General features: G+C 42.0%; 1 protein-coding gene across 2 annotated transcripts in view; it reads right to left on the bottom strand.

Moving 5' to 3' along the window:
* The window catches only part of LOC141049051 (anaphase-promoting complex subunit 1-like), a 272962-nt gene that overhangs the window by 188308 nt on the left and 68334 nt on the right, over positions 1 to 16320 (bottom strand). For both annotated transcript variants that reach the window (XM_073545167.1, XM_073545166.1), the window contains exons 6-11: positions 9412 to 9485; positions 9186 to 9328; positions 8466 to 8692; positions 4933 to 5139; positions 4748 to 4843; positions 4033 to 4123 (exon numbers count right to left, since the gene is read on the bottom strand). In XM_073545167.1, coding sequence (XP_073401268.1) covers positions 4033 to 4123; positions 4748 to 4843; positions 4933 to 5139; positions 8466 to 8692; positions 9186 to 9328; positions 9412 to 9485 — 838 coding nt within the window. The remainder of the gene's footprint in view (positions 1 to 4032; positions 4124 to 4747; positions 4844 to 4932; positions 5140 to 8465; positions 8693 to 9185; positions 9329 to 9411; positions 9486 to 16320) is intronic.

The following is a 16320-nucleotide window of genomic DNA, read 5'->3' as shown; positions in this document are numbered from 1 at the left end:
TATTTTCAGGTTTAATTAAAGGGGGTTGAACAAAAATATCTTGTGAAACATTTAGGAATTGCAACCATTTTTCTACAAAGCCTCCTCTCATTTTAGGGGCTCAAAAGTAATTAGACAAATTAACTTTACCATAAAGTGTACGTTTTTAATACTTTGTAGAGAATCCTTTGCAGGCAATGATGCCTGAAGTCTGGATGCCATTGTATGTTAGAAACGCGTATATCTGCACAGAGATTGAAGCTTCAGAGACTGGGAGTTCTGTGGAAACTGTTTGGGTAAGAATACAAGGACAGAACAATGGAAAGGACACCATTGTAGGCATTTACTAAAGGCCGCCAGTGCAAGCTGAAGATATGGATGAACTCTTTATGCATCAAATGGCCAAGTTCTCCAAAAAATATGACATAGTTGTCATGGGAGATTTCAACTATCCAGACATTTGTTGGGAATCTCTCTCAGGCAAAACTAACAGGTCAAGGAAATTCTTATCCTCTCTTGCTGACAACTTTATCTTCCAAAAGGTAGGGGAGAAAACAAGGGGAACTGCTACCTTGGATCTAATCCTTATAAACAGGGAGGAAATGGTTGAGGAGGTAAAAGTGGCTGGGACCCTAGGAGGTAGCGACCATGCTATTTTAGAATTTTGGATAACTAGAGGAGGAAGACCTGTGAAGACTCAGACATCAAGGTTAGATTTCAGAAAGGCAGATTTTAAGGGATTCAGAAAGAGAATTGGAGGGATCCAATGGCTGGATATCCTTAAAGACAAAAATGTCCAGGAAGGATGGGAAATCTTGAAAAATGAAATTCTCACAGCACAATTGTTAACAATTCCGAAAAGAGGGAAGAATAGGAAGCATTTAAGGAAACCAGGATGGATGAACACAGAACTTAAGCACATGCTAAAAAGGAAGAAAAAAATGTTTATAAAATGGAAAGAGGGAGGCATATCTAAAGAAGAATATAATGCTGTCTGCAGAACCTGCAGGGCACAAATCAGATTATCTAAAGCTGACAATGAATTGAGGCTTGCAAGAGATGTCAAAAGCAATAATAAAGGATTTTGGGGATATGTCAAAAGTAAAAGAAAAGTCAAAGATGCTATAGGATTTTTACAGGATGAAAATGATGAAATGGTAAGACAGGATGTTGAGAAGGCCGAACTTTTAAATTCCTATTTTGCATCTGTTTTCTCTCAGAAAGGAAATGTAACATCAACTGTTCTTCACTGTCCTATTAAGGGAATAGAAGAATCCAGGATATCTATAAACAGAAAGATAGTGAGGAAACACTTAGCTAACCTAAATGAATTCAAGTCTCCGGGTCCAGATGAATTACACCCCAGAGTACTGAAGGAGATAGCAGAAGAAATTTTTGAACCCCTCTCCATAATCTTTGACAATTCTTGGAGAACAGGAGAAGTGCCAGAAGACTGGAGAAGAGCAAATGTTGTTCCTATCTTCAAAAAGGGGAAGAAGGTGGACCCAGGCAACTATAGGCCGGTGAGTCTGACTTATATACCAGGAAAGATCTTTGAACAAATTATTAAACAACATGTATGTCAGTACCTGGATAAGAATGAAGTGATTAAACAGAGTCAGCATGGGTTTGTAACTAATAAGTCATGTCAGACTAACTTAATTTCCTTCTATGACGGAATCACTGATTGGGTGGATCAAGGAAATGCTGTAGATATAGTATATCTTGACTTCAGCAAAGCATTTGACAAAGTATCTCATACAATCCTTATTGAAAAAATGACTAAGTATGGAATGGACAAGGCAACGGTGGATTCATAACTGGCTTAGTGATCGGACCCAAAGAGTGGTCGTAAATGGCTGCACATCCAGTTGGAAGAATGTCTCAAGTGGGGTACCACAGGGCTCTGTCCTGGGCCCTGTATTGTTCAACATCTTTATCAATGATTTAGATGAAGGAATTGAGGGTAAACTGATTAAATTTGCTGATGACACAAAGCTAGGAGGGATAGCTAATACTAGATAAGAGAGAGAGAGGATTCAAAAAGATATAAACAAACTGGAGAAGTGGGCAGCAACTAACAGAATGGTTTTTAACAGGGAAAAATGCAAAGTACTACATCTGGGCAATAAAAATGAAAAAAGCATATACAGAATGGGAGGAATAGGGCTAAGCAACAGCACATGTGAAAAAGACTTGGGTATACTAATAGATAACAGACTGAATATGAGTCAACGGTGTGATGCAGCAGCAAAAAAGGCAAATGCAATTCTAGGATGTATTAACAGAAGCATACAGTCTAGATCACGTGAAGTCATTATTTCCCTCTACTCCTCTTTGGTCAGACCTCATCTGGAATATTGTGTCCAGTTTTGGGCACCACATTTTAAAAAAGACATCAACAAACTGGAGCAAGTTCAGAAAAGAGCGACCAGAATGGTGACCGGTCTGCAAACCCTGTCTTATGAGGAAAGGTTGCAGGATTTGGGAATGTTTAGTTTGCAAAAGAGAAGACTGAGAGGAGACTTAATAGCTGTCTACAAATATCTAAAGGGCTGTCACAATGTAGAAGGATCAACTTTATTCTCATTCGCACAAGGAAAGACTAGAAGCAATGGGATGAAACTGAATGGGAGGAGACAGATTAGATATTAGAAAAAACTTTTTGACAGTTAGAGTGATCAATGAGTGGAACAAGCTGCCACGAGAAGTGGTGAGTTCTCCTTCAATGGAAGTCTTCAAACAGAGGCTGGACAGACATCTGACTGGGATGATTTAGCGAATCCTGCTTTGAGCAGGGGGTTGGACCAGATGGCCCAGGAGGTCCCTTCCAACTCTACGATTCTATGATTCTATGGACGTCACAGGTCTCTGGGTTTCCTCCTTTGTGATACTTTCTAGGCCTTTATTGCAGCGGACTTCAGTTGTTGCTTGTTTGTGGGCATTTCTGCCTTAAGCATGTGAAATGCGGCTCGATTGGGTTGACATATGGTGATTGACTCTCCTGTTGCAGAACATTCCACTTCTTTGCCTTAAAACTCCTGAGCTGCTTTTTCAGTATGTCTGGGACATTGGATGGCGCTTCAGAGCAGAGATAGAAAATCAACCCGGTTGCATTTGATTGAATCTGAGCAGAAAGTACAGCCCTGTACACAACAGAATTTTTCCGGCTGCTTCAGTTTTGCCTTGAGGAATGGGCAAAAATCCCAGTGACAAGATGAAGAAAGTTCGTAGAGACTTATCCAAAGCGACTTGCAACTGTAGTTACTGCAAAAGGAGGCTCTACATAGTACTGACTTTAGAGGGGTGAATAGTCAAGCACACTGAAGTTTTCAGTTATTTTGTCTGTTGTTTGCTTCACAATAAAGGAAAACCAGATGTTCACAGTTTTAACATGTTCTTTACATGAACTGAGGCAAACGGTCACGCACGCAGGTGGCGGACGTGATTCGTGGACCCACTGTGCCTACGGGCCAGGTCTGCCTAGTAAGGGGCGTAGCCAAGCGGCTACCTGTTGTTCACTGGAGCTCCTGAAGGTGGAGACTAATAGGCTCAGAATAATAAGTTCTGGCTCCTCTACAGAACGGTTACTCACGCGGATTCAGGCTACGTTCAGACTGGGCTGATTTGTAGACTGGTTTTAGTAGACCGGATATAAATGGACCAGAATCCACCTTGCAGGTATACCCTGATACTAAATATCTCTCAGCTATTGGCTGTGTGGTATACTACTATGTGCACACACTGCCACTTGAAGAACAGGGGAGACACACACTTGATGAGCAGCCAGGAAGTCTGGCGTGCACAAGCAGGAGACATGCCAGGCGGCGGGCCAGGAGCGTTGAGTATGCCATAGTCCCTGCATGGGTGGCAATAGAGTTACACAAACCCTCAAAAAAAAAAAAAAAAAAAAAAAAAGTGAAATTCCAGGTTGTAGGTTAGCAAAACACGAAAAATGCCAGGGAGAGGTTGGTGAATTTGCAAGCCACTGTAGATGTATGTAAAACACAGTTCTAAATAGTAGATCGAGAAAAATTGAAGACATATACATACTTCTACTGGTGCAGCATCCTTTGCTGAAATGTTGGAGACCGAGCCAAAGATGAGCTGTGACTTGTCATTACTCTCCTCAAACTTCACCATCCTGGAAAACATGGAACCAGCCACTACTATACAGATTTACACAAGTTTGGTTTAATTCTTAACAGGTTTTAGCCTATACCTACATCTAAACTTTTTATTTCTTATTACAGAAGAGGGAAAAAAAAAAAGAAAAGTTTACTTTTTTTCTAAGTTTTCTTAGGGTATGTTACCCCTAGGGAATTTGGCTCCCGATATATTGTAGTATATTGCAATACTTAAGTACGGCAGTGTATTACGCCTGTCAGCAAATTAATGACAGGCATTCTGCTACTGAAAGACAACTGTTCTCTTAAGAAACATCCCTGCCATGAAGCGGTGTACTTGGTCTACAACAATCAGCCTTGTGGGCCAATAACCTTGATGCTGATTATTTAGTTGCAATTTCTTGGAGCACTTTTGGTAATAAATAACCACAGTATACCTAGTACAGCAGCGTAGTGCCCAGGGAGCAGTTTGTCCTAAGTGCTTTGCCCTTCAATGGTCAGACAGGTATAAATACAGAAAGGCTATGGTGTGCTCTTATGCACCGTTCTCTTTCCAGGTGTCTGCATCTTTAATTAATAAGTACAGTAGGTTTACACGAGCAATTAGTTACTGTTCTATAACACTGGTTTTGGAGACATACCTGAGCTGATGCTGGGACTCCACAAGGAAGCACAGGAACTTTTGCCCACACAAGTCTGTGGTGAGAAATACTTTAGTAGCCGGAGAGTTCTTTTCTCTGGTAATAACAGTAAGGATAACACATCATTAGATAACATTTCCTGGAGGTTGGGGAAGACATACAACCGTTCATCTAAGCCCCTTTACCTGGTGTTTGTAATGGTCTCTGTCCAGGGGTGGTCAATGCACAGTTCAGGGACAATGGGTTCTGTTTCTGCAGAGAATAAATCACTCGAAGTGCTGTTGGGGGAATTGGAAGTTCCTAATCTCTTTGGTGATGGCGTGTAACTGGAGAAATTAAACCGCTGAATACCAGAGAATGAGTGCACTCCTAAGGCAGGTGAATGGGAACGGCTGGAATAGCAGAAAAAATAACAATAGAAATAATATTTAAAGGGGATATGTCTGAAGTTCTTTGCTATATAATCTGAGCGCACCACGATGTAGGGTCAGAGATCCCAATTGCAGCAATGTGTCACTTACTAGGCTGTATTTTGCTGTTTCAATACAATCAGTGTTTTATCAGAAGGGGAATATCACTAGAGGACAAGATACCCTCATGCTTCCTAGTGCCACTGTGTCCCCACCACTGATTAGATGCTTTATAGCACTATACAATGTACGCAGAAAGCCGCTAATCAGTGGTGTAAAGATGTTACACACAGATCAGCATCTGAGATCTGCAGCAGAAAAATCTATCAAAACTGCTGCACTCTGAACTGAGTGATACATCGCAGGAATCAGGGTCTCTGTCCCTACCTCATGGTGCTGTCAGATTACATAGAAAAACCTGCTGACAGATACCCTATAAAAAGTTAGCATAGCACTCAGGTACATTCTAGAATTTTCTCTCCAGAAGCTATAAGGTAAACCAACACTACGATACAAAACATGTCCTACACTACAAACAGTCAACATCCCAAAAAGCTTAGGGTAAACGTAGTTACATCTATTCATAAATTATGCATGTAAAAAAAAAAATGGAGACATATCTTTATTATAGAAATTAGCTTCTTTCTCCTCCTGGATTGATCATTTATTCTCAAAATTCTCAATCTAGGGGTCAAGTTTGTCTTTAGTGAAAGCAGACTTTCCCAGTACAGAGATATCCAATGACAGTTGGTGCTTATAATGTTCTACATCTGTGTCTGCCTCTATAGCTCCACCCTCCTGCTCCCCCCCTTTATAGAGATTTTAAAAGCACTAACTGTTTATCTCAGTAATGGGAAAATCTGTCTTCTATGACTACAGATTTTACCCATGAATTTAGAGAGTGAAAGATCCAATCAAGGAGAAAAAAAGAAGCATCTTTCTCTGATGACGTATATTACAACATTGGTTATTTTAATTTGTACTATCGATTTATGAAATAAAACTTAAAATGACAGTCACAAAGTTATTCTGACTCCACTCGCTTTCATATCGTGAGGTGAGCAGAGCCAGTGAAGTCATGTCTACCTATACCTGCCGAGAGAGTAGAAAGCATGAAACCTGCAGATCACACACACACACGTACGTCCTGGCAGGTATAGGTAACCATCATTGGTCACACTCACCTCTTAATAAGGAAATGAACGGAGAGGAAATAACCTTTTAAAGGGAATTTGGGATGTCCCCAAAAACGATTAACCTGCAGATTTGGGGTGTGCTGGCAAGGCTTCAGTCACTGCCCAGTATAGTGGCCGATGGCTGTAAGCACACCCTAGCACAATGACTGACAGCCAGCTCTGCACTGATACACTGCATCTCCGGCATCTACATTACAGGTAAGGACTTCTGGTAGAGACGTCAGAGGTACTGCATCTTACTAGGGCACAGCGTCAAGAAACGCGCAATGACCGCTGAAGACTGGACTTGGCCGAAAGCACAGTCTTATAATGAAGAGGACAGAAAAGCTGCATGTGATGGGAGGAAAGAATAGGACTGGACAGCTAAAAACGAGCAGTGAACAATACTCTATTACAGGTTTTTTTCTTTTACATCTTCCGTTCACAACAATAAGTTGAATGCAAGTTGGACGTTAGTCCCTGACGAATTATCTGTACTGCTCTGCAATTCCTACTGTAAAGATCCCACTGACCAAGAGTAAAATCAAAGAACTTAGTGCATTTCTTGCAGCAAAGAATGCCGTAAGAGTAAAGGTATGAAGTCAGTGGAATTGTAACTGTAGAACTAGACAATAATACACTGCTCAAAAAATAATGGGATCAAACAATAATGTAACTCCAAGTCTATCACACTTCTGTGAAATAAACCTCTCCACTTATGAAGCAAGACCAATTGTGAATCAATTCCTACTGCTGTTGTGCAAATGGAACAGGCAACAGGTAGAAATGATAGGTAATTAGCAAGACAACCCCTATACAGGAGTGGTTCTGTGCAGGTGGTGACCACAGACCATTTCTCATCCTATTTGGCTGTTTTGGTCACTTTTGCATTTTGTCATTGCTCTCACCCCCAGAGGTACAGTAGCATAAGGTGATGTCTACAACCCACAAAAGTTGCTCAGATAGTGCAGCTCATATAGGATGGCACATCAATGCGAGCTATGACAAGAAGGGTAGTTATTTCTGTCAGCACAGTGACCAGAGCATTGAGCACATAACAGGACACAAGCCAGTACACCAGGACATGTGGAGGTGGATGTAGGAGGACAACCACCAAGCAGCAGGACCCACTACCTGCACTTTTGTGCAAGGAGGAACAGGAGGAGCAATGTCAGAGCCGTGGAAAATGACCTCCAGCAGGCCAATAACATCCATGTGTCTGTTCAAACTTTCAGAAACAGACTCCATGAGGGAAGTATGAGGGCCTGAAGTGCAGTCTAGAGGTACCCTGACTGCCATTAGGTACCGGTATGAGATCCTCAGACCCATTTGTGAGACCATATCCAGTTGCAGTGGGCCCTGGGTTCCTTGTGATGCATGACAATGCTAGGCCTCATGTGGATTAAGTGTGTCAACAGTTCCTGCATGATGTAGGCATTGATGCTATGGACTGTGTTGCCTGTTCCCCAGACTTGAACCTAATCGAGCACGTCTGGGACATCATGACTCGTTCCATCCACCAACGCCACATTGCACCACAGACTGCACAGGAAATGACTGATGTACAGAATAAAGATTTGCACCTGCAATACTTAATTCAGCGATATCTAGGATATGGTATTTTAGTGTTCCCTTCATTTTTTTGAGCATTCTATACACGGTAAAGTAAGTGAAGCAAAGTATCTGCACTAGTAGTAATGAAACAAACCATGATGTATGTATAGCAAACTTACAAGGCCATCTACAAGCTGTTCCTTCCATATATCTCAGAAGTACGTTCCCAATATCCTCCCACATGTAAGATCTGATCCTCCCAAAACTTTCTTCTCTCTTCTACACGCTCACGTTTCCCACCTTTTCGCACCCCAATCTATTGTTTCCGTCGCCATTACCCTGTAAGCTTCCAAGAAAGCCCCTTTCCCCCTTTGTACCAGCTTGTCATTGTTCATTTGTTCTTTGCAATTTATATATGTATTGTGTGTAAACCCCTTTTCACATGTACAGCACCGTGGGATCAGTGGTGGTGCCATAATAAATAATAATAACGAAGCAATCTTACACGGCACAACATAAATACAGAGGATATCTGGAGTAAATTAACCAGGAAATAGACAAGTTCATAGCATGAATCACCTGAGAGCAGCCATATTGGATATAGAGGGAGAATGGGAGCGAGAATGGATGCTAGGAGAAGACAAGGAGCGACTCTGGCTGTGGAGGGAAGAATAGTTCTGGAAAGGAGAGGCTGCTGGGGAATCTCCTTTGGACACGCTGCGCAGATGAGCTGTGAGTGAGCTATTCATCAGCCCATGCTGCGGGGTACCCAACTGATCAGTGTATTTCAAGACCGCATTCTGTTCCTAAAGGTGAAGAACACACAGTAAAGGAGAAATTAAAATAATATACAAATAAGTTAAAAGGTGTTGTCTGATCTAAAACGATAAGTCTCCAGTCACTGTGTGACAGAAATACTAATGGATTGAAAAAAGTGAAACAAAATATGGGAGTGCAACTTCTTTATTCGCACCTACTTACACTGTTCAGGTCAAAATCATTTAAAGATTTTCAATGAAGTGCAAAGCTTACTAACAGGAAATCATCAATATACAAGTGCTTCCCACAAAATTACAATATCATCAGAAAAGTAATTTATTTCAGTTCTTCAATGCAAAAAGTGACACTCGTATATTATATAGTCATTACAGAGTGATCTATTTCATGTGTTTATTTCTGGTAATGTTGATGATTATGGCTTACAGCCAATGAAAACCCAAGTCATTATGTCAGTACATTAGAATAGTTTATAACACCATAAAACCTATTGTTTCCATTCATTCATTGTACATGTCTTACCTCCGTTTTCACCTTCCTTAGAGCCCATACAGTATGTGAGCCCTGCACAGTATCATATGTCATCACTATGGAAGGGACAGCACTGGTGAAAACTATTTGCATACTGTGATCGGAGACATATTGGACTCTGCTGCCGAATAAACCTACAATCAAAGATAAATACACATTGCCATAATGACTCCAGCATAGAAACGTGAGCATGTAATTGTTGAAAACTGTAACTCACCTCCAGATTTGCAAACTATTGGAGTAATTTCATCTAAAGGATGCAACATGCTGAACATAGTTGGTAAAGGCTCCCTAAAATTAAAAAAAAATATATATATACACATCGTAATTTATATTTTATTCTGTCAGATGCCTCTGAAAAAGAAGAAGAGGAAACCCAGGAAGTAGGGGAGGAGGACCAGTATAATTTTCATTTTGTTGCTTTTGTGTTTTTCTTTCCCTACTTTCCAAGAAACATAACTTTTCTTATTTTGCGTTAACAGCGCAGTATGAGGCCTTGCTTATCTTGGCACGAGTTGTAGTTTTGAAGACAATTTTCAGTTTATCATATAACATACTGAAATAACATGGCATAGGTAGTGAGGAAAAAAAAAGTTTGAATTTTGCTATTAGGTCATCTAAGGTGTAATGTTTCTTCTTTTGGAGAGTTAAATGTCTGCCATACCAGTGTAAGGAAAATTAATTAAGCAAATTACCGTATTTTTCGGATAAGACGCTCCGGAGTATAAGACGCACCCCAAATTTTGAGAAAAATAGGAAAAAAAAAATGTTTTAAATAAAATGATGGTGCTTTGTATAATCCATGCATCTTATTGCTTACTGGGGGGTGGTGGCTGCGGTGAAGCGGGGTCCCAGGGTCGCTGCTGGAGGAGGCATGAGCAGGGTAATGCTGCAGGCTGGGATGAGGGGGTGTTTGGATTCGGCGGTGCACTGCTGCGGGGGTGTCCGGCGCTGCTGCGGGGGCTCTGCCGACATTTTGTGAAAGGCCAGAACCCCTGCAGTTCCATGGTTTCCTATGCGGTGGACTCCGGAAAAATGGCCACCGGGGGCAGCGCATGCACAGATGGAGATCTCGGCACCAAGATCTTGGGAGATGAGACCTGATATCAGCAGCACCGGACACCCCAGCCTGTGGCCTGCAGCAACGGTATATCCGCATTATAAGACACCCCCATTTTACCCCAAAACTCGGGGGGGGGGGGGGGGAGTGCGTCTTATAATCCTAAAAGTATGGTACCTCTTCACAGAGGACGACTAGAACTCTAGTGTCACTTATTGGATCTAACAATCCGAAAAGTCACCTTAGACCCTTTACCGAGCCTTACCAGATGACTTCGGATAACAGACAAACCAGATTATAAATTTGCAGACAGTGTTTCAGGTTGCTGCACCTGGTCAGTGCCATGTCTGCAAATTGAGATTCTGGTGGGATTAAAGCCACACGTCATTTGGCAAGGCTCATTAACCCCTTAACGGCCAAGCCATTTTGTAGGTTAATGACCAGGCCTTAATTTTGAAATCAGTGAAAAATGAGGATGAATGAACTCATGGAGATAAACATCCAACACTGCGGCGACACCACCACATGTTTCTCAACGCAGTGATTCTAGAGCAATGCCCCCATCCCTTATGGGAAATATGCAAAAACATGCAAAACACAAGCCGCAGAGACACCATCACATGTTTCTCAACGCAGTGATTCTAGAGCAATGCCCCCATCCCTTATGGGAAATATGCAAAAACATGCAAAACACAAGCCGCAGAGACACCATCACATGTTTCTCAGCGCAAGCAATGACTATCCAGGTCTTTCCCCGGGAAGGAACAACCACAGAAAGGGCAGTCTCCAATGAAGGAACCCACCTATGCCAAAACATGGTATCCATCTACAGACAGCTGTTTTGGGGTATTGCCCCTCATCAGTGTGGAGTAGTAAACTGGATAGTAGGAGCAATGCCTAGTAAAAGACTGTGAAAAATGAGGATGAATGAACTCATGGAGATCAACATCCAACACTGCGGAGACACCATCACATGTTTCTCAAAGCAGTGATTCTAGAGCAATGCCCACATCCCTTATGGGAAATATGCAAAACCATGCAAAACACAAGCCGTGGGAGACACCATCACATGTTTCTCAACGCAAGCAATGACTAGCCAGGTATTTCCCCGGAAAGGAACAACCATAGGAAGGGCAGTCTCCAATGAATTAATTTTGAAATCAGACCACTGTCACTTTATGTGCTTATAACTCTGGAACGCTTCAAGGGATCCCGCTGATTCTGACATTGTTGTTTTTTCGTGACATATTGTACTTCATGTTAGTGGTAAAATCTCTTCGATATAACTTGCGTTTATTTATGAAAAAAACGGAAATATGGCGCAAATTTTTAAAATTTTACAATTTTCAAACTTTAAATTTTTTATGCCCTTAAATCAGAGATATGTCACAAAAAATAGTTAATAAATAACATTTCCCACATGTCTACTTTACATCAGCACAATTTTGGAACCAAAATTTTTTGTTAGGAAGTTATAAGGGTTAAAAGTTGACCAGCGATTTCTCATTTTTACAACAAAATTTACAAAACCATTTTTTTTTAGGGAATTGAGAGTGGACGCCACGTCGCATTTGGAGAGGCCCTGATGTACCTAAACAGCGGAAACCCCCACAAGTGACCCCATTTTGGAAACTAGACCACCCCCAAGGAACTTATCTAAATGTGTGGTGGGCACTTTGAACCCCCCCTTCCCCAAGGGCTTCACAGAAGGTTATAACGTAGAGCCGTAAAATTAAAAAAGAATTTTTTACACAAAAATGATCTTTTCATCCCCAATTTTTATTTTCCCAAGGGTAACGGGACCCCGAAAGTTATTGTGCAATTTGTCCTGAGTACTCTGATACCCTACATGTGGGGGTAAATCACTATTAGGGCGCATGGCAGAGCTCGGAAAGGAGCCAGCACCATTTGACTTTTTTGGCTGGAATTGAGATCAGACACCATGTCACGTTTGGAGCGACCCTGATGTGCCTAAACAGGGGAAACCCCCTACAAGTGACCTCATTTTGGAAACTAGACACCCCCCCCAAGGAACTTATCTAGATGTGTGGTGAGCAATTTGAACCCCCAAGTGATTCACAGAAGTTTATAAAGCAGAGCCATGAAAATAAAATAATCATTTTTTTCCACAAAAATGATCTTTTTGCCCATAAATTTTTATTTTCACAAGGGTAACAGGAGAAATAGGACCCCAAAAGTTGTTGTGCAATTTGTTCTAAGTACGCTGATACCACATATGTGGGGTGGAACCACTGTTTGGGCGCATGACAGAGCTCAGAAGAGAAGGAGCGCCGTTTTGGAGTGCAGACTTCGATGGAATGGTCTGCAGGCGTCATGTTGCGTTTGCAGAGCCCATGATTTGCAGACCCCTGATTTGCAAACCCCCCACAAGTGACCCCATTTTGGAAACTAGACCCCCCAGGGAGCTTATCTAGATGTGTGGTGAGCACTTTGAACCCCCAAGTGCTTCACAGAAGTTTATATCGTAGAGCCGTGAAAATAAAAAAAATCATTTTGGAAGTGCATTGAGCAGCAAGGTGGTGTGCTGGTAAAAGGGGAAAAAAAAAAAAAAAAAACTCTTTTAAATCTTCTTCCTGAGCGAGTGTGAACGAGCTGAGTGTGACCTGAGCGTAAGTGCGAACTGTGGTAAGTGTGTGACTTGAAATTCAGTGAAGAGGTATTTGGAAAACCTTTAACAAATACCTGTGTGAGTTGCTGAATTGTAAGTTGCTGAGTGCTTTCTACCTGTTCAATTTTTGCGGGGCTTTGGGGGCTTGTTTAACCTATATTTTCTCTCTTCAGGGTTAATCTCTTATTTTACTATCTGTGTTTTTAAGGGTAAACTATATTGCATTTAAATCTTGAGGTGTAACTATATTCACAAGGGGTTAATTAAGGGTGGGAGTTCATATAGTAATTAAGGGTTTATAAGGGGCAGCTGGTTGGGGCTCAACTCCTTTTGGAAGTGCATTGAGCAGCAAGGTGGTGTGCTGGTAAAAGGGGGAAAAAAAAACAAAACTCTTAAATCTCCTTCCTGAGCGAGTGTGAACGAGCTGAGTGTGACCTGAGCGTAAGTGCGAACTGTGGTAAGTGTGTGACTTGAAATTCAGTGACTTTAGATTCAGGGAGTTTCCAAGAGAGGTCTTACTGAATTACTGTTATATTAATTCTTTATTTTATTTTTTTTTTAATTTATTTTTGCTTATCTTATTGTCTGGTGCAATCCCCATTAGGATGTGCTCCACTATTGCCAATGCCATCCAGTGCACGTCTTGCCGCATGTATGAAATCCTTGAACAGCCGGTCGAGGGTGCATACTGCTGTGCAAGATGTGAGCACGTTGTGCATTTGGAAGCCCAGATACAGGATCTAAATGTGCAGCTGGCAACACTGAGATCCATAGACAATATGGAAAGGAGTCTTCTGCTCACTGAGCAGACGCTCAATGGGATAGATGAGGGGTGGGATGCTAGGTTGGAGCTGCAGGAAAATGAAGCAGCTAGCTGGGTGACAGTTAGAAGGCGGGGTAGAGGGAAGAGCACCAGGGAGGCTAGTCCTGATCTGGCACACCCCAATAAGTTTGCTAAGTTGGCAGATGAGGGGAGTGTTAGTGCAGGAGTAGCACTGCTGCAGCAAGGCATGTCCTCTGAAAGCCGGAGGAGTGTCTGCTCCAGTAAGGGGGGAAATAGGAGAGCAGGGCAGGCCAGACAGGTTCTGGTAGTGGGAGACTCAATTACTAGGGGAACAGATAGGGCAATCTGTCACAAAGACAGGGATCGTCGAACGGTGTGCTGCCTACCTGGCGCTCGAGTCCGACACATCGCTGATCGGGTTGACAGATTACTGGGAGGGGCTGGAGAGGATCCAGCGGTCATGGTGCACATTGGCACAAATGACAAAGTTAGAGGTAGGTGGAAGGTCCTTAAAGATGATTTCAGGGAATTAGGCTGTAAGCTTAAAGCAAGGACCTCCAAGGTGGTATTTTCGGAAATACTTCCTGTACCACGTGCCACACCAGAGAGGCAACGGGAGATTAGGGAGGTTAATAAGTGGCTCAGGAATTGGTGTAGGAAGGAGGGGTTTGGGTTCCTGCAGAACTGGGCCGACTTCTCAGTTGGCTACAGGTTCTACGCTAGGGACGGGCTGCACCTCAATGGGGAGGGTGCCGCTGTGCTGGGGGAGAAAATGGCTAGAAGGTTGGAGGAGTGTTTAAACTAGGGACGGGGGGGGGGAGGGTATTCCTTTTATAGGAGGGGAAGACAGTGCAGATAGAGACCTGGGCACAAATAATGACATTGGGGGTGGAGGTGGCATGGGGGGTGGGGTTAGAACAGTTAATAATTTAAGAAAGAATAGAGGTACAGAGAGATACATAAAGTGCATGTATACTAATGCCAGAAGTCTCGCCAACAAAATGGAGGAATTGGAGTTAATGTTGTTGGAACATAATTATGACATGGTGGGGATATCTGAGACATGGCTGGACGAGAGCCATGACTGGGCTGTTAATTTACAGGGCTATAGTCTGTTCAGAAATGACCGAACAAATAAGCGAGGGGGAGGCGTGTGTTTATATGTAAAATCATCCTTAAAACCCATCCTTCGTGATAATATATATGAATCTAATGAAAATGTAGAGTCCCTGTGGGTAGAGATAAGGGGAGGGGGGAAAAATAATAAATTACTGATAGGGGTTTGTTATAAATCTCCAAAAATAATGGAAGCTACAGAGAATATCCTCATAAAGCAAATAGATGAAGCAGCGACTCAAGGAGAAGTCATTATTATGGGGGACTTCAACTACCCTGAAATACATTGGGGAACCGAAACCTGCAGTTCCAGCAAGGGTAATAGGTTTCTGACAACGATGAGAGACAATTACCTTTCACAACTGGTTCAGGACCCAACAAGAGGGGGGGCACTGCTAGACCTAATATTAACCAACAGGCCAGACCGCATATCAAATGTAAGGGTTGAGGGTCACTTGGGTAATAGTGATCACAAATTAATAAGTTTTCATGTATCCTTTAATAAGATGTGTAGTAGAGGGGTTACAAGGACACTAAACTTCAGGAAGGCAAATTTCCACCGGATGAAAGATGATCTTGGTGCAATTAACTGGGACGATATCCTGAGACATAAAAACACACAAAGAAAATGGGAGACATTTATTAGCATCCTGAATAGGAGCTGTGCACAGTATATACTGTATGGGAATAAACATGCGAGAAATAGGAGGAAACCACTATGGCTAAATAGAGCTGTAAGGGGCGCAATAAGGGACAAAAATAAAGCATTTAGAGAATTAAAGCAAGTAGGTAGTGATGAGGCATTAACTAAATACAGAAGATTAAATAAATTCTGTAAAAAGCAAATCAAGACAGCAAAGATTGAGACAGAGAGACTCATTGCCAGAGAAAGTAAAAATAATCCCAAAATATTCTTTAACTACATAAATAGTAAGAAGCTAAAAAATGATAGTGTTGGTCCCCTTAAAAATAGTCTGGGTGAAATGGTGGATGAGGATGAGGAAAAAGCCAACATGCTAAATAACTTTTTTTCAACAGTATTTACACTAGAAAATCCCATGACGGATAACATGATCAGGGATAAAAATTCTCCATTAAATGTCACCTGCTTAACCCAGCAGGAAGTACGGCGGCGTCTACAAATCACTAAAATTGACAAATCCCCGGGCCCGGATGGGATACACCCCCGAGTACTGCAGGAATTAAGCACAGTCATAGATAGACCACTATTTTTAATCTTTAAAGATTCCATAATAACAGGGTCTGTACCACAGGACTGGCGTATAGCAAATGTGGTGCCAATATTCAAAAAGGGGACAAAAACTGAACTTGGAAATTATAGGCCAGTAAGTTTAACCTCAACTGTGGGTAAAATCCTGGAGGGTTTTCTAAGAGATACTATACTGGAGTATCTGGAGAAGAATAACCTTATGACCCAATATCAACATGGGTTTACAAGAGACCGTTCCTGTCAGACTAATCTGATAAGCTTTTATGAAGAGGTAAGTTCCGGACTGGACCAAGGGAATGCAGTGGA

Source organism: Dendrobates tinctorius, unplaced genomic scaffold, assembly GCF_039654945.1.
Source record: "Dendrobates tinctorius isolate UK_male_01 unplaced genomic scaffold, ASM3965494v1 ptg000140l, whole genome shotgun sequence".
NCBI lineage: Eukaryota > Metazoa > Chordata > Amphibia > Anura > Dendrobatidae > Dendrobates > Dendrobates tinctorius.
This window is presented reverse-complemented; position numbering and strand designations above follow the sequence as displayed.